Genomic DNA, 23756 nt, shown 5'->3' with positions numbered 1-23756 from the left:
AAGGTTTTACATTATAATAGCACAGTCATGGCCAAAAGTTTCAGGAGTGACGCAAATTAACTTAAATGCGATGAACTGGCCAAAAAAACATCTTTGAAACTTATAAAAGGCTTGTAATTATTCAGCTTATCTCAGAAACCCAGATTAAAAAAAAAAAAAAAAAACGCTAGCTAAGCTTGCAAAAGCAAAATCTGCCACAACTTTTGTAACTATTGTCTGTAAAATAATAGTTTATATCAATAGTATGATGGCTTCACAGGAGTCATTACTGGAATGAAATTAAATCTAAGAGTAAAAACCACACCAAAAATCACCTGTTTCAGTGAGTTTGATATTCCGTCTGATTTTTTTGATGTTCAGTGATGTATATTTACTGATTTTTCTGATTTCCGTGTTAAGTTCAATGTTATTCAGTCTCTAGCAAAGTCAAAGAGCTAATTTCATCTAAGTCAATTAAAAAAAAAAACAACCAGAACTATTAAATGTCCTCTTCCTTGTGAGTTTGTGCAATACTTCAGTCACCAAACACAAACACTGACATTTCATTGTTTACTTTCAACTTCATGTTCAAAAAGTTACATAGTATTTTAACAATTAAAATGTGCTAAAGCACAGCATTCTAAATTTCTAAAAGCTGCTTCAGACAAATACAGAACATTTCAATGAGCATTAAAAAAAGAAACCTGTATATGAATAATAAAAAGTGTAAAACACCTACACATTAAAAATCATTGAACATCACCATTAATGAAAAAAATGAAACAGGAAATGTACAAAAGTCTGTGGGAACACAGAAGTGGAGGAACCTTCCATACGAGGGGAGTGTTTGAACGGGACCTAAGAATTGCTTTAATCGAACATGTCGTCGTCGTCGTCTTCTTCCTCGTTGTCTGACTCGACGAAGTACTTCACTTCCTTTTTGGCTCTGCCTGGCCGGTCGCGGGACAGCGCGTTCATCACACTCAGGCTGTTGTTGTCGTCGTCCTCATCTTCAGATGGAGGTTTTTGAGGCTTCTGTAATTAAAATGGATTCGTGTTAAAACATTCTGGTAGTTTTAAAGTTAAAGTGTCAATGCAGTGTGGGACGGAGTGGTCTAAACATCATCACCATTATCAAAGGTGTACAACTACTGGAAAAAAGATTTGATGTCATTTTTGAAACAGGACAACTAATATTATTAGCATTCCTAGTAAGTTACGAAAAATGTTTGCCGTGTATTTCCACCAAATACAGGAAATCTTTCCCACCACGTTCTTTTTTTTTTTTTTTTTAATCTCCATATTTTACGATAGACAAAATAAACAAAAAAAAAAAACAAGACAGACCACAACAATTACAGACAGGTTCAGGACACCCGCCACATGTTCTGATGTTTAAACTCTGGTCATAAACCTAATGTCACTACATGTACGGGTCATTTTGAACCTTCATCAAACTGAACATTACAGTTTAGTTTTTGCACCTTACAGTTTAATTATCCAACTTTTTTCTCTTTCTTTCTTTCTTTCTTTCTTTCTTTCTTTCTTTCTATCTATCTATCTATCTATCTATCTATCTATCTATCTATCTATCTCAGTAGAGTCATTTCCTTGACGACGGAGAAAACTGGATTAATAGATAGGAGATGGTGCTAAAACATCAGGAAACAGGAATCAGGACGAATTGCCTCTTCAATACAGAAAACTACAAACTACTTCTCAAATCATGTGATGAGACTTTACTGAAGACATGTGGGTAAAATATCTCCAAACATAAAACACGTCAGTAGTTCAGTGAAGCTGTTTGCATCGTCATTGCGTCTTCAGATACTCACTCTGCCGACTGGTTTTGCTGCTTTCTTCATCGGACTGTAATCATCATCCTCAGAGCCGGAGCCCTTCCTCTTCTTCCCCCTTCCTTTACCTGTAAATCAAAAGAACACAAACATAAAATGACCCCAAGTCCACGAGCGTGAGTGTTTTCTTTCATTTGTGTAAACTCTGACTGTTGGTCGTACCTTTGAGAGCTGGTGTCGGTTTCTTGGATCCGGTGTCCGAGTCCGAGTCCCAGATGGATTTATCTGGCTTCTTTGCTTTCGGTGCTGGTGTCTTCTTGGGTTTGGGTGTTGCATCAGATGGCTTCTTAGCTGCTGCAAATCACCAATCATACAATCAATATTAGACTCATGGAGAAGTCTGGGACTGTGCTGCGCTGCATTAGCTGCATTAGTGCGCCCTCTGCTGGACACTCTGAAGCATTACCTTTCTTGGCTGATGACAGTTTGTCGAACGCGGAGCTGCTGGAGTAGGTGGAGAACACGGGTCGGCTGTCGTCGTCACTGTCGGACCTGGACCCATCTGTAAGACAAAAACAAACACACAGCTGTTAAAGTAAAACACACACACGGTCCACATCATGACTATTAATGTATTATGTCAACTTGTTTTTCATTTAATATCCACATCTGTTCCAAAGACAGTTAGATGAGGACACAACTATGATGTAACATGTCTATTAGATATTTTACTTCACTTTGGGTTATTTTATTTTTTATGCATTTTCACAAAAACTGAATCAACTGTGACACACAATAAAACTGTACTTTGACACGATACAGGAACTCATGTCTTATTGTTATACATTCAGTTATATGAACCTGCCAAATCAGAACTTTTTTTTTACACTTAGTTTTTATTAGTTAATTACAATGTTTTCATACAGAACATAAACAATTGGCAATCTAATACTAATAATTTAGGTTACAGTTATCAAGTTACCTAATTAATTTAACTTTTAGAGCAGCAGTTTATATAGCATTTCACAGGACTATGAGACAAACCACACATTAACTGTATTTAAAGAAAGTAATCCATTTGCCCCATCTTATTATGTAAAGTTCAGCTTGCAGCCTCAACATAAATGTTAATGATATCAAATCAGAACTATTTTCTAACTGTGCACCATCGCTGAGTGACTATTTTTGGTGTTAATGGGTAAAACTTCCATTATTATTTTTCAACACACTGGAATTGATTAGTTGGAGAGAAAACACGATTTCTGTATGGTTTTAATTATTGATCACTGATAAGATTTTGTCTGTCATAAAAGTAACATGGCAGCTCCCATTACCTGGAAAGTTTTTGCTTTGCTTTTCTACAATGAAATGGAACATCAACAGATCATCTAAATTTATGTTTAACCTTGAGATTTGGACGAGGAGTGGTGATGGATGCAGATCAAGAGAGATGTGCGTTATCACATTTTGCCGACTTCAAACTCAAACTGTCCTTGTATTTTGTTTTTTCCCCCTCTGTCAACAGTGTGCAGAGGTGATTTCATGACTCCTCTGAATATGTTATTTGGGTAAATTCTCAGTTTACTGTGTCTGTGCTGATTCACTACTCACCACTGTCATTGCTTTTTTCAGAGAAGGCTGACTTAGATGAGAAGATGCTGGTTGTTTCCTTCTTTTTAACGACAGGTGCAGGCCTTCAGGGGGAGGAGATGAAAAGGAATTTCAGTTTTTTTCAGATATTTCATGTATTTTTGCCTCAGACAGTAAACAGGTGACAGGAAAGGACTTAAACTTAGTGCACAGTGTGCATTAATCAGGTGACCTGTGACTAAAATAACTTTCTGTCGTGTTCACAGAGCTCCAATTCTTACGTGGTCTTTTTTGGAGGAGCATAGGAGTCGTTGTCGTTATCGTCGTCGTCATCGTCGTCATTGTGGTCGTTGAAGCGGCTCTTGGGCTCTGAGGAGGTGAAGTCATCTTTGAATGACCTCACAGGGGAAGACGCCACGTCGTCGTCTCCGTTCTCCTCCTCGTCTGCCTCCTCTTCCTCAGAGAAGTCAAACGTGTATTTTGGCTTGGATGCTGTAAGACAGGAGTGTGTGTGTCAGAGCACATTATTCCCACTGTGGGCTCTCGTGTCTCGCACAATAATCATCCGTGTTGCTGAGGAGTTGCATCAGACACATGAAGCTGACAGAGGCTAATCACACGGTAGAAGAGGAGAGTGGCTTCGCAAATTATTTTTGGCCTCGGGCACCGTCCAGTCAAGGAGCTCAATGTGGAATTAAATTAAATGCTACGAGTTACTCATCTGATTCTGAGAATACAGATCAAATGGAAACCTGCTGGAAAACATGCGCTGCATATGATGACACAAGCCAAGAACAGGTTTGTGTGAAAACAGAAGTGACGTGACAGTGAAGTGGACTGTGGATGTTCTCAAGTCTTACAGTGGAGCTGTGTTAACAGGGGATTACTGTAGGAAGGGCTCAGTCCTTAGAAGAAGGATGATGTCAGCCGCTAAGAAGCCTTCTCTACATACATGAGGGTGACAAATTAAAGGAAAAAACAACAGTGTCTAACATGTTGCTCCACCATGTCTCTGGAATGTCTTCTGTACACCCTGAACTCGAATGGAGAAATGAACACCATTCTCCATTTCACATTTTGATGACTAGTGAAGAGTTGAGCTGAACTATTCGAATATTATAGATATCGTATCCAAACAGGCTGAAAAAATCCAAATACAGCACAACAAACTATGAAAACTTAACCATTGTGATGCTACAGAGATGCATTAAATTCTTTAACTACAGACAACATGGAAAAAATAAATCACATGAATATGTTGGCATTATTGTCTGTGAAAACAGTGGACAAATTACCCTTCCCACCAAAACAGTCAACCCTGGCATGGAGCTGTTGAACCCATCAGCCCAAAACCCCCGTTTGGGTGTCCAATCATTTGAGATCTGGGAAATGTGATGGAAACAGTGCATGTCTCGCATCATTTTCACACTCAAACCACTCATCTGAGCCCTCAGGCCTTAGGTATAGACAGAATCATCTGGGAAAAGACCAGTTCAGTCGCATTTTCCTGTTAAATTTGTCACCCATCTATGCTTGTGGTGTAGGAGTACTTCACACACTTTACATTATGTAATAAAATACATACACAAATCCTTGGATGATGCCTCTATTTAGTATCATTCTTGCACAGAGGCTCCTGCAAGCATGCCTTGTTTATAAGTAAGATCAATGTGGCTTTGAAAGGTCACATTTTTATCAGAGCTGAGACAATGACATTATTACTGAAAAACATTGTTTCATTGTAATTCATCATAACAGCCCTGCGTCATTTCAGCACTCTGCTTTTCTGCTGTATTACTAATGTTCTCCTTAAAAGACAATAAACAAAATATTCTGATAAAGGAAAAACAAAGGTAAATTAATGTAATTATTTAGTCTTATGTGGAAATACATTTTGTCTGATATTAGAACCATCAGAGAAACAATGTGTAAGTGTTTTTCATGATGGTAAATAGTGAAACAGTATTTTGGATTTAAACTCTTGAAAAATCACAGCAGGACACTTCAACATTACAAGTTCTATCCAATTAAGTAAAATCTGCATTTATCAGGGACGTTTATCGGATTAGATCAGGCGACACTGAGTCCAAAACAAACCCACTCCTAGTTACAGTAGAAACCGTGTAACATGTTTACATGTACTGCTGTAACCTTGGTACTTAAAGACCAGACTTAAAGCGTATACATTGCAGGTAATCTGAATCTAATCTGATCAGGTTTCTTTAATCCTCTTCATTGATTAAAGTAGCCATGTTTACAGTTTACATGACAGGAAAGATATCAACTGACGCGAGGAAGACGACGGGTCCCTTCAGTGCAGGTAAATACACTGAATGAGGGACAGGGCTGCAGTGGGTGACATGTTCTCAGTTACTCAAGTTACTCTGTTTTGTTTTTTACATTGAAAATACAGATTGGAAAACTAAAACTAGTCTCCTACAAAAAAACCTCTTCTTCGCGCTCAGCAGTCATCCAGCTACTGTACCTGATGCCCTCTGGGACTTGGTTTCTCTGGGAATGATAGGTTTGCTGTTCTCCAGGTCGCTGTCAGACTTGGACTCGTCATCAGACCAGGGGTTCCTCTTCTTCACCTTCTTAGCTGGGGATGCTTTGGGTCCTGGTGTTTTCCTCACCCGTGGAGCTCCTACAGCAGAGTGAATAACATTAGCAGGCTGTCGGTTTCTCTGAGGAGCTGCTTATTTAATAATGGATGAAAGACTCTCTTCTTCTGTAAAGAGTCTGAAAGGTTTTGGGGAAGGTCTACTTTTCAGAACAGGAAAACAAATGCTATGTCATCTATGCAAAGTAGTACCATTGTGTAACCAGTAAATAGAAACGTTCTTTCATTTTGGCCGTCAGTTCCAAACACAGATACTTGAAAATAAACTGGGAGAATTTTCCCAACAGACTGATGGTGTTGATGCAGATAAATCTACTGACCAGGTTCTTTCTTTTCTTTCTTGACTCGTGGAGTCTTTGGTTTGGCTGCAGGGTTCTCTCCTGTTCCTCCCTCGCCGCCCAAACCATCGTCATCAAACTCCATCTTTGTCGCTGAGTCTGACTCACCCTTTAACAGAAATATGAACTGTATCATTCTGGAGTCCACGTCACTCTTTACATTTACTTCAGATGGGAAATTTGGGAATATATTTCAGTGTCAGTGAGGACGCCATGGTGTTTTCCAGCCCTTCTGAACAGTATAAATACTGTTGGTCTGACCATTTAATTCATGACTATGTTTTCAGGAGCTCTACTGGAGTGAAATGTATTGTCTAGATGTTTCTTTGCAGTAAAGAGCAGCTGGTACCTTCTTCTTTTTGGTCAACTTCTTGGCTGCATCAGATTTGATTGCTTGAGTTGGGGGCTCAATCCTGCGGCCAAAAGGTGACGGCATGGTCTCCTCCAGGTTCAGCTTCTTTACTTTGGGTTTACCTATTTTCCCCTTGACCAGTTTGATGGCTTTTCCGGCACTCTGCTCCTCTCGCTCCATGGCCTCCACATTCTGACAGGCAAAAACACATTCTTAGATTCACTAAGTAGTGTCCGTTTTATTTATACAAAAAGCCCCAACTTTTACATTAAGGCCAAAACTTCTACTCTCCTGCAATGAATTGCTAATGCCTTTCAAAGAAATTCAAAGTTTCCTTTCATTTAACTGTTTCCAATTGAAAAGGCAAAAGGATGAGTTCATAGTTTACTACATTTCACAGCGGCCATTGACAGGCTTTGAAGCAGTAAAAACATCAACAATACATACGGTATAAAACATATACAAAGATAAAAGGAAACTTTTCCAATAAAGTGTTGAATTTAAAAAAAAGAATACATTATTTTAAAATGAGCAATAAATCCATGATACAAAATTCAGTCTGATTATTTGAATTATGCCTTTTAATTATACTATTATACTTTTCCAACTGGTTGCTTTTTAATTAACTTACATTTTAAGTTTTGTAGATTAACACTGAACTTTACACAGACCATGCAACACATATATTCATATGTCATTAACTGCTTTACCACAGCCTGACAACTATTCAACAAGAATAAGTTAAAACATTCCAAGTATCATGAATTCAGACGACTAACAGGCTAGACACTAGCATGTGCAGTATCTCTTACATCCAGTTCTTCAATGAACACTGCCAAATCCTCTTTCCACAGATCCTCTGAAGATTTCTTCTGCAGGTCATTCAGTTCTCCTCGCTGTAAATCACAACACATTCACTGATGTTAATGAACAGGTTAACTGAACTCAGTGAAACACTTAAGTACAAATATCCTAGTAAAATTCTATTATCAGAGTAATTCATACCTTTTGGTCCCTCTGTTTGAGAAGCTCGTCCACCTTCTCTTTAGTCAGGCACCACAGAGGCATGTTGAGGATGTAGTTGAAGTTCGGCCCTGATGCGGATCCGGAGTCTACTGAACTGTCGCTCTCATTTCCATCACTGTCGTCTTCTTGAGCCTGTTTAAGAAAAATGCACCATAAGATAACTCATGCTACGTTATCTGCATATCTTTATAGTTATGGCAGTGTAGAATTGTGTGCAGATGCAAGTCCCAGTGACTAACTGTACCTTCTCCTGAGCCTTTGTCCAAGCAGCTACTGGGTCCGACTCGTAGCCTTTCTGGACCAACATGCGGATCAGGTCACGCTTTGACTTGTTCTCTGTGATGATGCAAAGGTAAAAAATTAGAAAGCAAAAAGATCAATAACTAGAAAAGCACTCGGAGAGTGCAGACCTCCGCCCAGGGAGATCAGTCCCCCCCCCCGATGTCTGTCTGTCTGTGTGCAAGATAACTCAAAAAGTTCTCAACGGAATTTGATGAAAATTTCAGGAAATGTTGATACTGGCACAAGTAACAAATAATTAAAATAGTGGGGGGGGGGGGGGGCTGATCTGCCTTGGCAGAGGTCTGCACTCTCTTTTCTAGAAAAGCACTCGGAGCGTGCAGACCTCTGCCAAGGCAGATCAATGGGCCCCTGTGGCCCCCCCACCCCCCCCACCAATTTAATCATTTGTTCCTCGTGCCACTATCAACATTTCCTGAAATTCTCATCAAAATCCATCCATAACTTTTTGAGTTATCTTGTATACAGACAGACACACAAACCAACATGCACAAAAACATAACCTCCTTGGCGGAGGTAACCAGGAGGTGCAGTGTGAAATTGAAAATGTTTCTCTCACCGATTGTGATTTTTCCCTCGATCTTCTCCAGGACAAAGCGGGCCTGATTGGATAGTTTGGAGGCCTCGGCACCCAGGCTGCCTAGCAACCAGTCCTTCCTCAGTTTGTAGTAATGCAGACGGAGCTCAAAGAACTCTTTGAGGATGTCATTGACTGAATCGTATCTCTTCAGACAACCCATGTGATCAAACAGCACCTGTGATTAAATGATTAAAAACATCAAATCAATATCACACATGATATCTGATGCGTCAATGTGAAACTGTCGCTGAGTTTTTAATTTCAAGTTAATGTTCACCATGGAGTTGCATGTGAGACTTGACTGCAGCTTGAAGACTTTGTGGAGGCCAACTGACTCGGCCTGGGCCAGTTTCTCCTCAGACATGCGGACCACGAACTTGACAGTGGCATCTGTGTGGTATTCTTTATAATCATTTATCAGAGCTGGTGTTTTGTCCGTGCCCTGCAGCATGGGCTCCAAGACAGACTCCTTATATGCCTACAGACAACAGTGAAGGAACAATTATTCACAACACCGTAACATATGACCAATGAGGTTTTAATAATCAGAGAAAAGAGCAGAAGGTGTGTACCTGTGTCCATGTCCGAACAGGAAGTTCTGTGATCTCTACAGTGTTTTTGTCAATGACTGATATCTCTCCGCTGACCAGGTACTGGTTCTGACCCAGTTCATGGATCACACCTTTGAAGTTTTTGTAGCTTGGAAGCTGTTTGACACAAAACACAAAAAGAAAAAATGAGTGACTAATCTGTAACAAACACTTTAGAACTGGATAAGAGTAAGATTGTAATTCCTATTGTAGGCAACACAACAGTGTTCCATGATGAGCAATCAGGGAAACTTAAATTTCTAATTTTACCCCATCTCTTCTGGTTTGAGCCAATTAGTTTGACATGTATTTACTGCCTCAATTACTTTCAATTATTCTTTTTTTGGTTTTTTTTTAAATGAACTGCCGTCCACTGTTTTTTGCTGTAACTGTTTACTGAAACTCAATATTTTGAGTTGATTTTGATTAGAATTTCTGGTCATTCTTGCATATACTATAAAAAGTGAGCCCTGTCTTTGTTGTAAATTTTCCCCAATCTTTTTGATAGTTTTATCTCCAGTAAGACTTATCGGATGAAAATACTCAAAGTAGGGCAATTATGTACATACTGTCTACCAAGCTCTTGTTACTGAGTTTGAGGAGATGTTACATGCTAAGATAAAACAACACATGGAATATCAGTGACAATACCAGTACTGGTTTGGAACATTCCCCTAAATGGCCCTGAAGAGACAGCGAAGAGAGAGTTATCTGTGCGTACCACAGTGTCACAGTAAATATATGATTATGAGACCAAACCTACCCAATCAGCTGCTGAGTCAAACTGGAAAAGGCTATTTTTTTCCTCTCTGTGTGAGCTTTTACCATGGGCAGCGGGTCCTGGTGGTTGAGCATCCGATTGATATTGTTGACGATCTCTCGGGGGTCGTAGTTTGGAATCTTACACGCCCAGCCAGTGCCGATGCCCTCAGCACCGTTCACAAGCACCATGGGGATGATGGGAATGTACCACTCAGGCTCCACCTTCTGGTTGTCATCGAACAGGAACTTGAGCAGATTGGAGTCCACTTGTGGGAACAACAGCTTGGCGAGAGGACTGTGGGCAACATGCGAAAACTTTTTCAATGCTGCAGTACTTTACTAAACTACTTTATTAATATATTGTAATTTTTTGGAATATCCAATGGTGTACATGTTTATGAAAAGAAGCAGACAGTGTAGAATGCAGTGAGATGTGGTGAGCAGTTCTACCTGAGCATGGTGAAGATGTAACGAGGGCTGGCAGCGTCTTTGCCGCCGTTGATACGAGTTCCAAACTGACCCAGAGGCTGCAGGATATTCACATTGTTACTGCCCACGAAGTTCTGCGCCAAGTTCACGATGGTCATCATTAGGGCTTGCTACAGGGGTAAAAGGAAAATGGCAAATTAGTCATAATATAAACAGTTGGAGATCAGCTGATATTTCTGTTGTGACAGTTGTTGCAGGTCTATATTAAGCTGAAAGTACCTCTCCGTGATGGTAGGCAGACATCTCAGCCACTGAACCAGCCAGCTGTGCTACTTTCACTTCCCTCTTGTCGTTTCTCTTAAGGCAGGTGAACAGTACCTTCCTCTGCCCTGGCTTTAAGCCTGCGTCACAACACATATATCCCGATTAATGAGGAACAACAACCTCACACCATTCAATACTTACAAGACAAAAAGTCAAAACACAAACTGATGAATGTTAAATTTAAAGAACGGTGTTGTTAGTGTAGCGTTAACAGGGATGACACCGAACAGCTCATAGGTTAAGTACGTGTACAAACCGTCAACTAGGGATGGAATGGATCTCTCGTTATCCGAATTAGAAAACAGAATTAGCTCTTTGTTGATGAAGTCATTGTAGGACAGGTGCTTGGTTTGAGTTCCGTATAGGTATTGCTGAAAAAACAAACAAACAGACAAACAAGAGGAAAAAAAAGTCACTCAGAGCAGTACACCAAAAAAGCCAGTATCTACAGATGTGCATTTTAAGTGTCTCTCAAAGGTTTCATTAAAGCCTCAAACCTCAGGCAGACCGTGCATCCTCCTCTGACGTCTGTCCTCCATAAAGTTAGTGAGCCACTCCTTCCTGTCATCTGTCTTCTTCTTACTAAAAGCCTGGTGCAAAGATAGCAATGTCAAAGAAGAGCCAGTAATTTTTATTTGTCAAAGCTCTAAATAATTCCTGCATAACTGACAAAATACCAATAAATTACACTCACAAGAGTTATAGCGGCGTCATCCTCTGCTCCTCCATATCTGAATGTGATGCGGTGTCTCTCCATGTCAGCAAAGTACTCCTTTGCTTCTTTGCTTGTACTTGTACCCAAACCTGACACATAATATTAATATTTAGTTTTATATAATGAAAAATTGAAGTGCTATTTTTTTTAACAATGATTCTTAGTGACTGAAGAACAAACCTTTGTAGTACTTTATATGCCAGGTTTTAAAGTTCTCTGTCTGTTTCTTCCACTCATCGAACTCTGGAATGCTGTAGAATGACAGCTCCTGCTTGTTCTTTGTCACCTGCAGACAAGATATCAACACAAGTTGAGTCATATTTACTGTAAAAGTTTAATGTGTTCATCAAATAATCAATGCAGACAATCTGAACAATACACATGTAGCAAGTCCAAAACAAAAGTCCTCCAAGTATGTGTGCCTTACTTTGACAATGGGTGTGATAAACTCCTCCAGGAATGTGTGTTTCAGTAGGGACGGCCAGTTGTGGTGGAAGAAGTTGATGAGCAGACCTTTAATATGGGAGCCGTCCTGGTCCTGAGACACAAACAACCAACAGGGTTAGTACACATTTACCTAAGTTAAATTCAAGCACTTTCCAAGCACTTTTAAGGGCCCTTTCAAATTTTTCCAACACTGCACCTTACCACTGGGGTAAAATACATATCTATAGGAATACATATACTCAGGATTATTTCTTTCCACTTTGTATCACTATGATGTACATTGTCTTATGCTATAAACATCTAAAATCATGTTATAATAGCAAAAAGTTTAGAAATTCAAGGAGAAAACAAAGTTCTATCCAAAAAAAGGAAAAAAGGGAAGCCACCAAGCATTAGATGAAGATAAAAATTTACCTGGAGTCAACCTGAGAGCACCTTGTAATTTTGTTTTTTGACATCAAGTTTTATTTTTCAGAATGTATCACCTCTCTGCTAATAGCTTTAGCTTACCATCTAACCTAGCAGAGTTAATATGAAAAATAAATAAATAAATCACATCACAGAGTTATAACTGCAAGCACTTTCAAGCACTTAAATTAATTTCAGACTTTGAAAAATACAACATTGTAATTCAAGCATTTTCACAGATTTCAAGCACCCATATGCACCCTGAACAAAAAAACAAACTGAATTGTAAAAATGGCTGAAGATGACGGCATATTAAATAAAATCAGAGACATAATGTCCATGAGGCAGGTCACCTGATCAGTCATGATCATGATCTTGCCATAACGCAGGCTCCTCAGAGACTCAGCATCGTCGTAGCTCTTCTTGTACTGGAGCCCAACGATTTTGATGATGTTGTTGATCTCGGCATTTTCCATGATCTGTAAAAAGGGTGATTTTTAGGCAATAATTATTACAAATACAGTTATAACAATGATAATAATAATTACGTAAGAAACAATTTACTCATTCTGTGAAAGCCAAATATATTTTCACAGTTTCCAAAGATTCCAGATTCCTACAAAATACCAGAAACCATTGTAGCAAATTAAACTAAACTGAGACTGCTTCTTTGAACAACCATGAGGTTTTGGCATATGTAAATATGGATATCAAACAGTATCAGAGCACACACTAAGATATACTGTCCTTCAAACAACTACAGCTTTTCAACAATTCTACTGGGCAGAAATTGTATTTGCACTCTCCATAAATATTCGCCATGGTTTTTGATCCAGTCTGGGAGGATTTATGAAGTTATGATGTCTTAATTGAGTGTGTACTGTATACTTACATAAACATTTATGCATTTCCTGTTGTTTTGTTGCCAGATGCAGATAATCGCTGCTACCTTCCTCATATTTCTCTAACTGAACCCTTGTCTGATAACCATCTACACACCTGCTTATGTGTTGCCTCTCGCACATTTAGGATTTTTCCTCTGAGCGGAAACACTCCGTATCGATCACGGCCGATGACTCCCAGTCCAGAAACGGCCAGAGACTTGGCTGAGTCTCCCTCAGTGAGGATGAGTGTGCATTCAGAAGAGTGTTTGCCACCTGGGACACAGACATGATGAAGATTAAATGGTTTATTAGTGTATTGGCCATGATCCCCAAATACACTAGAGTTAATCTGGTGAATTTCTTTTGGCTAATTTTTAGTGTGAAAATAGATGGACAGAAGTGCTGGGTTTTGAGGCTTGTGGACTTCTACAGGGTTCCTACAGGTTTCTACAAATTAAACTTAAGAACTTTTATAGACTACTTCGAAAAGAATTTAATGCCTATTTCATGGTCTTACTGGCAAAAATTCATGACTCCTAGAATTTAGGAAAATGTACTTATTTACTCCAACGCCTGAACTCCCACTGTTCAGAGTCATTTCTCACCAGGGCCTGCAAAGTTAGCAATAATTGGTTCCTAATTTCAATATAAATTGCTGGGTTGGAACAGGTGGAACTGAGTTGAACAAAATTACTTTCTTTGCAGCTTGGACATTTTACAGACACATTTAAACATAACATAGCCAACAAGTTTATGGCAAAACAACTTAAGACTTAACATATCAAATTCAATACCTTTTAAAGACTTTAAGGTATTAAACGCATGTTTGTAAATTCAACCCTTTTAAGACACCTGCGGGAACCCTGTTTTAAGAAATTATGTAGAAATATGTAGAGAAGCCAACGCTGTCAATAAGGAAACAAAGATAGAAAGATGTCCAATAAAAAATGAGGAGAAATTATACTTTTTAAACAGGCAAAAAAAGACTTCAGGCCTGTCTCTATTAAAGGCTTTGTAGCTGCAGTAGCTATGAGTTTATGTGGCATATGTATTATTCACTATGTTTCGTAATCGCCAAATAATGTCCTTGTGTAATGCTGTAATCACTCACAACACCAGGAAAAGTGCTCTGCTAAACTATTAACTATATGATTTGATTTGAGGCCTCAGTCGCTTTTTGACGTATGTGCTGGACATTCAGGGTAGCACATTCTCCTATACATTAATAAATAATCCCACTGTTAATGCACCAGCATCGTTGGCGTCATCGAGCTTGGGGATGCCTTTGATCTTGCTGTGCTTCACAGATGAGCACTTTTTATTCAGTTGTGTCTGAGCTTTGAACTTCACCCAGTTGAGAATACTCTCCACAATGCCGCAGTTGGTTGCCTGTGGGTGACAAAGAGACGAAATTCTTTCATCGCTGTTGCTCAACTACTTTACATAAGAAAAGGAAACTAAAAACAAAGTTAGGGGGTGAAAGCAAAGGAGGGTCTTCCTTACAGCCCTGATGAATTTCTCTGACAGAAGGCACTTGGACCCAAAGCTCTTCATCTGGAGCGTCATGTTCTCCTTGGTCTGGGAGTCAAATGAGGGGTTTTCGATCAGTGCGTTCACAAACACCCAGATGTGATTCTTCACCTGATGAACAAATGAGAGTATGATCACTCAGCCTGCAAGACACAACTGATGAAACTACCACATTAAATGTCTTTCACAGCACCTGGAAGGGCTTGACTGAAACTCCTGCTTTGTTCTTCTTCTTCACCACTTCGATCAGTTTGGCCACTATCTGGTCCACGACATAGTCAATGTGTCTGCCACCCTGAAATGATCAAGTACCAACACATTAACTCTAATTCCATTGTATCTTACATTTGTTTTCTACACTATTCCTGCTGATATCTCGGTACCTTGGTGGTGGCAATGCTGTTCACAAAACTGATCTGTTGGAATCCTTTCTCGCTCATGGTGAGGCAAACCTCCCACCGCTCATTCACAGTTTCATTTACTACCTTCAGGGCCACACCAGTCTCATCCACTTTGTCCTTCACATATAGATCCACATAGCTGCGGAAGCTATTCACCTGAGAAACAGCATACAGAGACACAGATTAAAGTCTGCTCACATCTTAAAAAACATGTCAGACATTAAAAAATGCTGTCAGGTCTGTTTAGAGTTAAGACCACTGAGGGTTAAGAAAGAAAATCACATCAATTACAGTGGGAAAATTGACAAGAATGCATTTTTCTTTATAGTTAACACTACAAATATATTACTAATATGTAACATTGATGAAAATATAATAGCTAGAGACTTAAAAACACCTTGAAGTTCAAGGCATCATCATGTTACAAAATGGTAGAAACTTACAGGTAATTTTTTCCCGTTCAGTGAGACTTTCACCCCCTTGCAGGAGCCAGCTACATCATATGCCCTGCGGGTGAGAAGTGCTACAATATCCTTGTCCAGTTTCTCCATCTTGAACTTGGACAGGTCTGGCTGGAACGTCACACAAGTGAAATCATCCCCATCAAAGAACTTGATCTTGGGGTCAGAAGTCTTGCCCATGTTGTTCTGCCACGTCTGAGAAACAAAAAACATGTGATTTAAAAAAAAAAAAAAAAAAAAAACACACAAGAAAAAGCTGCTGTCCGAAAATCCTATCAACTCCCAGATTATTGCTTTTATCATCTGAAGATAAAACATAATTACATAACCACAAGGGTTCATTTGTTTATAGAAACAGTTTCATCAAGAATTCCCAATGAACAGTGAAAGGAAACAACACCATGTGATTTAAGACCAGCGCTCATCCAATCCAAAAGGGTGCCACCACCTAATATGGTGATAATATACATAACCTACCTTATATACAACATCACATGTCAAAAACCTATAAAACAGCAATTACAGAATTTAGACGCATGGTACTATGGGAAAACTGAAATGTGATAATACTTTTGACACGCCATCACTGACACACCCCGCACATATGCAGTTTGGATGGCTGTAACTCTTTTGCGGTTTATGCAATTGGAAAAATTCCAACGGTTTCTGAAACCTAAGATGTTGCGCTTTACAGGTTTTATTGGGTCATTACGGTAATTTCACTCACGTCCGTACTAGAAGCTGGAGAAGAAGCCATTTTAGCAGTATTATAACATACAGTAAATTGTAAATGACCGCTAGATTTTGAAAGGTCTGGGAAAAAAGTGCTCTGGAAAAATGGGCAAACGGAATCACTCACAGAATATTTTCTAACCTTTTTATCGTCAAAATAAGAAAAAAAGTCCAGGTGGACCATTTTAGGCTTAGGGTTTAAAGGGTTACTGTACTGTATATAAAATACAAAACATGAAATCAGCACAGTCTGACCTGCAAAGCCAGCCAAGCAACAAAGCTGTCAGAGAAAGTCAGAGTTACAGAACTCCCATTTGAAATACAGGATTTACCACATTGACCTTTGCAGCCTCACCTGTTTGAAGCTGTGTCTGTATTCCTTGCAGGCAGTTTCCACTGTGAACTTGGTACTGAAGATGTTACAGAGTTTAGCACCGTAGCCATTCCTTCCACCTGTAGCAAAATAAACAGTTGCAGAGGTCAACACTGACTGACTGTAACAACCACTGACGAAGTTTCAGGCAACTCCTCTGACCTGTGACTTTTTTCTCATCATCATCATAGTTGCTGGAGGTTAGGAGGTGGCCAAAAATCAGAGCTGGGACATACATCTTCTCATCCTTATGCTCCACCACAGGGATACCTTTACCGTTGTTCCAGATGGTAATGGTGTTGGATTCACTGGATTAGGCAGAGCAGAAATTAGACAGCGTTTATCAATAGAACCTGGACCTGGTATCACATCTTCGGTGCCATAAGTCTGATGAATGTCAGGCTTTGAGTTGTGGCTACTTATTGTTATATTGATCAGAAAGTTTCCGAGTTGAATGACAACTACAACCATGTAAATTTTAAAGACTGGTTTTTGTTTAAATCAACTTAACCCTTGTGGGTCTATGATCATGCCAGCAGGATCAGACCACATGACATTTTCAAACTGCCTTGTCACCTGAAGCGATGCGGCAATCTCACTTCAAAGTAGAGATTTGAAACTCTCTCCCAGTTTTTGTTTGATGTTGACAGAACATGTAAAGCATTTGCAACTAATGTTTATTTTTTAACTTACAAAACAGTTCATTGTGCCTGTATGTGGTTTTTAACTGTAATAAATACTAGTGTATTTTTTCAATTTAGATATGATGATTTTGGTGCATTTTTGGGCCAAATATGTTAATAAAACAGGTTAAAGTGTAAAAATAATAATCCAATCATATAGGTAAAGTTATGCTGAAAAAAAGATACCACACACGGGTATAGTAAACATTTCATATGGTACATAAAGACAAAATCAGAAGTATTCAAAGACAGGCAAAATATGCTCAGACTAATCATCTATTATCATGTTCTAGAGAATAACCAAGAAACACTGCTCAGAATATGCTCAAATCAGTAACAATAAACTCTATGAAGTTGCTCCTGTTGATGCTACTTGTGTTCATTTGGCAGATCCAACACAATCATATCTGAACAGGTAGTGTTTGGCAGAGCTGAGGTGTATTCCTTCCAGCAAGACATGTCAGTTATTCAAGGCAGACGTGTTTGTCAATCTGAATTTGCTGAGTCTTTTTTAATCTAGCTTTTATAACAACAAAGTCTATCTCAGAGTGCTGGGGTGCCGACTTTGTACTCCTATTCAAATGTGTGAATCTGTGGTTTTAAGATAAAGAAGGGTGTTAATTTGTGCTTTTACAAGCACCTGTCAGTGACTTGCTCCTCTGATGCAACGGGGCAGTGATATACGAGCGATAAATAAGCTCACTCACAAAACAGGCTGAGAGAAGAAGAGCAATAACGTCTCTATAAAAGCACATTAGCAGCAAAGAGCAGGGTGAAGCTTAGCTAATAGTATCATTTATACAGCAGGGGACAGGGGCTGAAGGACACACTGCTGTTTAAGTACAAACATGCTGCAGTTGGCAGGCTGGAGGTGAACCCCATATAAAACAATAGCCCAGTGCATTTCATGAACAATGAAAAAGACATGGTTTATAAAGACTTGAGCGCCCAGCCAATGAGCAACATCACAGGTAACAGACGATGAAAACATCAGTATCACACAGGGGAAAACAGATCCTCCTTCCTCTGCAACAATACCTCTAGTATTGTGAACAGTACTGAATGTAGAGGTGATATTCTGATACTTGTAAACACATATCAAACACTGTACTCACGGGTCTATGGTGATCTTAATGGCAGTCATGTTCTTGTCCCGTTGTTTATTGTCTGCTGCATTGACTATCAGAGAAAATGTGATAAAAAATAAGACATTATACACTGGGAACAATCCCAACTGATTCTATATTAAAGCAGACAGCACCATATTATTACTTTCAAGTCTACTGATCATTACTTACAAAACGTCAAAAAAAAAAAAAAAAAAAAAAATCACAAAAGAGGCTCATCAAGATTTCCTGGAACTTATTGTCATATTAGTTTTGTCCATCTTTCCAAACCTCAAACATATTGAACCCAACATGACACCTTCATAAACACAGTTTTAAGAATCTGCAGATGAGAGCAGTCATCAGTACCCAGCGCAGCATTCAGCAGCATCATTTAAATGCTGATTACACTGGTTCACTTTACCAGCAGAAGCATTACCCAAGCACTGCACATTACACTGACTCACTGATATGCCTTGTAACGGATAGGGTACTTTATTAACCTTTATTTCAACAGTAAGAGCTGACAGAGCATGCCTGCATATTTCCATAAAAAATAAATAGGACTGCAGCTCTGACCATGGGCTGCTACAGCTACTGAATTGACGTGAGTGTCTGTCCTCAGGCTGGAAACCGAGCGCACAAACACACTGCTGGATCACTAAAGCAGACTAAAGCAGAGCTTGAGCCAGTGAATGACGCTATCATCTTTATAGCAATAATAAGCCTTGAGTGATGGAAAGGACAATCTGAGATGACAAATGAGCCATAATATTAACTGTGAAAATTAGAATGTCAGAGAAGATGAACAGTGTGGACTCACCAAGAATTTCATCAAAGATTTTGTACAGCCCAGGAACATAGGTGATTTCTCTCTGGTTCATTCCAACGTCTTCGTCAAAAACCCACATTTGCTGCAACATTAAAAATAAAGTGTTGTGTTCAGGCTCTAAAACTTAGTGTAAACAGTAAACAGACGAATATGGCTTTTAATAGAAGGTGAAAAAAATACATTTATATAAATGTTTTGTTTCATCAGGTGTGAGATACTGGGTGAAGAAATGTAATATTTTTACTTGAGAAAGATTTAAAAGAATAATTTCACATTATTTATGCACATCAACATTTCCAGTAATTATTCAATAAAGGCTTTAATAAATTAGAGGTGGTGTGTATTTAAAGTTCTGTTAATCCGTATTTAACAACACTCTGCTAAAAAGTCAAAACACATTAATTCAGATCCTTGTCAAACAGACTGACACACCAGGCTGAAGGTGACTAATGAAAATGAGAGAGAAATCACTACTCAATTATTTTATGAACTCATTAAAACTTTATTAACCTTTATTGTAAACATTACAGTCTACAGTGATGAACCTGTATTACAGTGATGGATGAGATGAAGCTCGGCCTTTTCACTACATCCAGCTGTTAAAATAACAGTTCTTCCTATATGTTTACAGCTTTTACAGACAGTTTTTTTGTGCTGTGCATACAACACAATATTTAACATGTGAAATGCAGGGAACTATATGTAATGTTAGCTACATGATAGTGTTGATGGCAGGGACTGTTTACTGTAATATAATAATGTTGTTCCTCTTGTGTAGCACAAAACAGTTGTACAAATGGATGCACAGATTGTGAAATTCAGTCATAACATATTTTAAATAACACTGGGTCAACACCAATGCTGATGCTATTTTCTATTTTTTTTCTTGGTATTTATTCCCTGTTTGATTATTTTCTTCAATGAAATAATGAATGTTTTGAAATATTTCAGGCCCTCAATCACACTAGCTTTGAAGGAGCACAAATTTAACAAAACAAATTTGATCACTGAGATCTTGGTGATTTTATGATTAATTACAAAGCAAAAACACTGTGCACACAAATGTAACCTTTTGCCTCTCTTCTGTCTAATTCTAGACCTCGGCCTAAGGCATAAGATTTAGACCAACACACATCTGTGATATAATAGCCCCTTTTACACAGCACTTCTGTTATGGGAATATTTCGCCTTTATTCTAGAACAACATCTGTATAAACAAAATGGTGAGATCACCTGGTCCCACCTTTATTGCTGCTTTGTAATGCTTCTGAAATGGTAGTAACAGAGCCTTGATAAAGGTGGAATCATGATTCTGGAACGCAATGTAAAAGGAACACCTCTCGTTTTGCAACCAAGGTGTGACGTTTTGATGACGGTGACCCCCGTGCTAGAGAGACAGCTGGCGCATATGGAGGCACTGGCATGGATACTGCGGCAGCCACCCCAGGTGCCATGGCTTCATGCCACGGGTGCCACTGGTGCTGCAGCTACATGCCTTTTTCACCCATGGCACGAAGCTGCAGCACCTGGGGCGGCTGCCGCAGAATCCACGCCAGTGCCTCCATATGTACCCGCTGTCTCTCCTGCACCGGGGGGATTTATAAATTAGCGTGGGCCGTGTACAGTAAACAAGCACATCAACGCAACCAGAAAGATGTCGAGCTGGGGAGATGCCGAAATCCATGAGCTGTTGTCACTTTGGGCGGAGGACTCTATCCATGCTAACATTTGTAGAACACTGAAAAACAGGTCAACTCTGGAGAGGTCAGCAACACCGCTATACTTGGGGTATTTCCGACGCGGAAGTGATATGTCACACTATACGCTGCCCCTTTGATTCCATCTGCTGTGTAGAAGTCCAGCCTGTCTCACCTCTGTTACTCCTTTGGCTTGGCAAAGTAAATTGGTCAATGGTGGAAAAAAGGTGGGACCACCATCTCACCTTTTTTCCAGGATCTCTGTGTAAAAGTGGCTAATGTTACAAAAGTGTTTCTGGGTGCTCACTAAACACGCTGCTGAAGCGATGTTTGCAGAGAAATGGTCAAATGTTATTGTATAACTACAAGACCAACATGTAAACTTCATATCCATGCCCTAAATCCCAGGCGGTCTGCTCTGGACTCACCTGAGTGATGGGCTCCACAGAGCCGATGTACGTGTCTGGACGGAGAAGGATGTGCTCCAACTGGGTCTTCTTCTGGTACACACGCTCCACAGACAGCTTACCTGCCTTGTCTTTCTTGGATCCTTCCATCCTGCCGGCATCTCCCCTACCATTCGCAGCCTCCTGTTTAAGCAGGACAGTATCAGTTGGCAATGGACGGAAAACTGTTTCAAACTCTTTAAATCCAATGAGTAGGTTATTAGTGCCTGCTGTGGGTCCAGGTCCAAGCTCTGGCTTTGACATACTAATGATACATAATCAACTGCCATTCTAACTGCAGGAGTGGCTCAAGATGTGATAACAGTGGAGTGAACTTATATCTGTTCAGTCCATGTGGCAAAGTTAACATCAAGCTTGCAGAGATGGTGAACACACAGTAAGATAAGAACAAAAAGGGATGGACTAAAAGGTTGTACTGAAAAAAAAAAAAAAAAACACAACAAAATAAATACACTGTTGCCCCTGAAGTCAGAATAAAATACTTTTACCTCTTCTCATGAAATTATTGTGACAATGTGATTCATCCTTGCTTAGATAAAGTATAACTGGGACTCAGTTACAATATATATTATAACACATTTATTGAACATCATTTAAATCTCAGACATGAAAACAATCACTGAATCTATAAGTTCTCTGCAAAATTTCTCTCTAGAAAGCACCTTTGAAACATAAATCCAATGATAAAGACATTATCCTGAACCCCAGTCTCTTTGAGTAGAAAACACAGACCTGCATATCTTAACCTTATACCCTGACAAACTGTAAGACGCAACTTTTCCAAACACATCAAAGGTTGTTCCAAGTAAAATCCACCTAAACCAGCTACGAGTCAAGAAAATATCAATCAGTAGCTCACCATGAAATGCTTCAGTGTTTCCAATCCCCTGTTACACATCACGTACCATATGGCGGGGGGATTACAGATATAGTACTTGCTGTATTGGATCTAGTCTGTAGTAAGAGTCCAAGTGTGCAGCTATGTGCAGATAGGTCTGCAAATGCACCAGTGTGTTCCTGAAGAGTTATCTGTTACTGCAGTATGTGGTATCACACTAAAAACCAAATACTTCACAGCTCCTTCAACATACCTGAACAAAATACACATTCATTTTTACATTGATTCTTTACCTTGTTTTGCTGCATGTCTGACTCAAATGTGATGCGTTATATCCCAGTGCTGCTGAAAAAACCGGTTCACAAGGCACCGGGAGGCTTTTAATAAACAATGATTAATGTGAACTCGAGTGTAAAGAGGTAACTGACTTTATTTAGTTAGGTTATCACTCAGAGCTCAGTTCATTACAGTATTACAGGAGCGTTTAGTGGTTAAAGACCGTAATGCTCAAGTGGGAATTACTCTCAAAGTTTTCTTCTTCTAGTTCAGTCTTTATTTTGAGGAGAAAAGTATGCAGCGTGGGATGTTGCATACCAACGTTGTTTAGATCATTTTGTGATAAGAGATAAACTATTATTTATCAGCTTTAGTTAGTTGGTAAACTATCTGAGGGTCCCGCATCAGGGCAAAGGCCTTTGTGTCCTGGTCCGATTTAAATGGAAACCGCAGCTGGGTGGTCTTTAACACACGTATGAATGGAGAGGCTAACAGTCATTAGTGAGGACTTGCTAGGACATTTAACTACAAGCTAAAGCGGTAGACGGAGCTACGGCCAACGCACCACGTACCCAAACTACAGTAAAAGCACTCACACGTTATAACAAATCAATAAGTTAGTTAGTTGTGTAACAAAGTAACTTACCAACCAAGCCAGACCCCCGCTTCCTGCTGCGCCGTTGGACATCTTCCTTTGTGATCCAAATTTTTCTTGTGATGGAGCTCGCAAAAATGTCTTCAATTCCAGCGAAATTAAAAATCCGTCAACATACCAAACGTCTCAGTTGCCGTACGCTACCAAAACCAGCTTATCTCCCATGTTCTTTCTTCTTTTGCAGTAAAGTTAATCCTTCAAATGGTATCAAAACAACCAGAGAGGAGGGGACTGTATCGCGGCTATTGTTAAAATCGACAAGCGGTGGCACAGTAGGCCTAAACTTCCAACAAAGATGCTAACCGGGCTACTAGCGGCAAAATAAATACTGTACAAAACACGCACATTAAATAGGCTTAAAAATTCATGTTAAAACTGGATAGAATAAAACAGGAAGGTGGGTGAAATACTCTGAAAACGGTGTATTTAAATAGTTTTAATTTAGAAATAAAAACGGATATTGGCTAGCTGTAGTACCCGCTGTCCGGCTCCGCCATCTGCAAGATAGACGGCGAATCGTCTCGCAGATAAACTGACCAATCAGAGAGCTGCTTTTCAAAGGCAC

The 23756-nt window shown here is 39.4% G+C and overlaps 1 protein-coding gene across 2 annotated transcripts; it reads right to left on the bottom strand.

Moving 5' to 3' along the window:
- Positions 1-535: 535 nt before the first annotated feature.
- top2b (DNA topoisomerase II beta) lies at positions 536-23712 on the bottom strand. Of its 2 annotated transcripts, none has more exons than XM_030147110.1 (36): positions 23183-23712; positions 21384-21545; positions 19250-19340; positions 18436-18499; positions 16800-16945; positions 16620-16717; positions 15515-15727; positions 15054-15227; positions 14864-14965; positions 14644-14781; positions 14391-14529; positions 13256-13413; positions 12610-12735; positions 11829-11939; positions 11582-11687; positions 11381-11490; positions 11184-11276; positions 10943-11057; positions 10642-10763; positions 10384-10532; positions 9997-10228; positions 9154-9288; positions 8859-9059; positions 8561-8756; positions 7946-8037; positions 7681-7833; positions 7488-7571; positions 6673-6867; positions 6306-6432; positions 5851-6009; positions 3647-3857; positions 3387-3469; positions 2242-2337; positions 1998-2129; positions 1815-1903; positions 536-1014 (listed from the first exon to the last, which is right to left on the bottom strand). In XM_030147110.1, exons 1-36 carry the CDS (start codon positions 23222-23224, stop codon positions 850-852), a joined length of 4809 nt encoding a protein of 1602 aa, XP_030002970.1. In that variant the 5' UTR covers positions 23225-23712; the 3' UTR covers positions 536-849. The 2 variants fall into 2 exon arrangements, with proteins under 2 accessions (XP_030002970.1, XP_030002971.1); XM_030147111.1 differs by having other exon boundaries at positions 1998-2126.
- Between the last annotated feature and the right edge of the window lie 44 nt (positions 23713-23756).

Source organism: Sphaeramia orbicularis, chromosome 11 (genome assembly GCF_902148855.1).
Source record: "Sphaeramia orbicularis chromosome 11, fSphaOr1.1, whole genome shotgun sequence".
Classification (NCBI taxonomy): domain Eukaryota; kingdom Metazoa; phylum Chordata; class Actinopteri; order Kurtiformes; family Apogonidae; genus Sphaeramia; species Sphaeramia orbicularis.
Note: the sequence above shows the minus strand (reverse complement) of the source record. Positions and strands in the feature narration are given on the sequence as shown.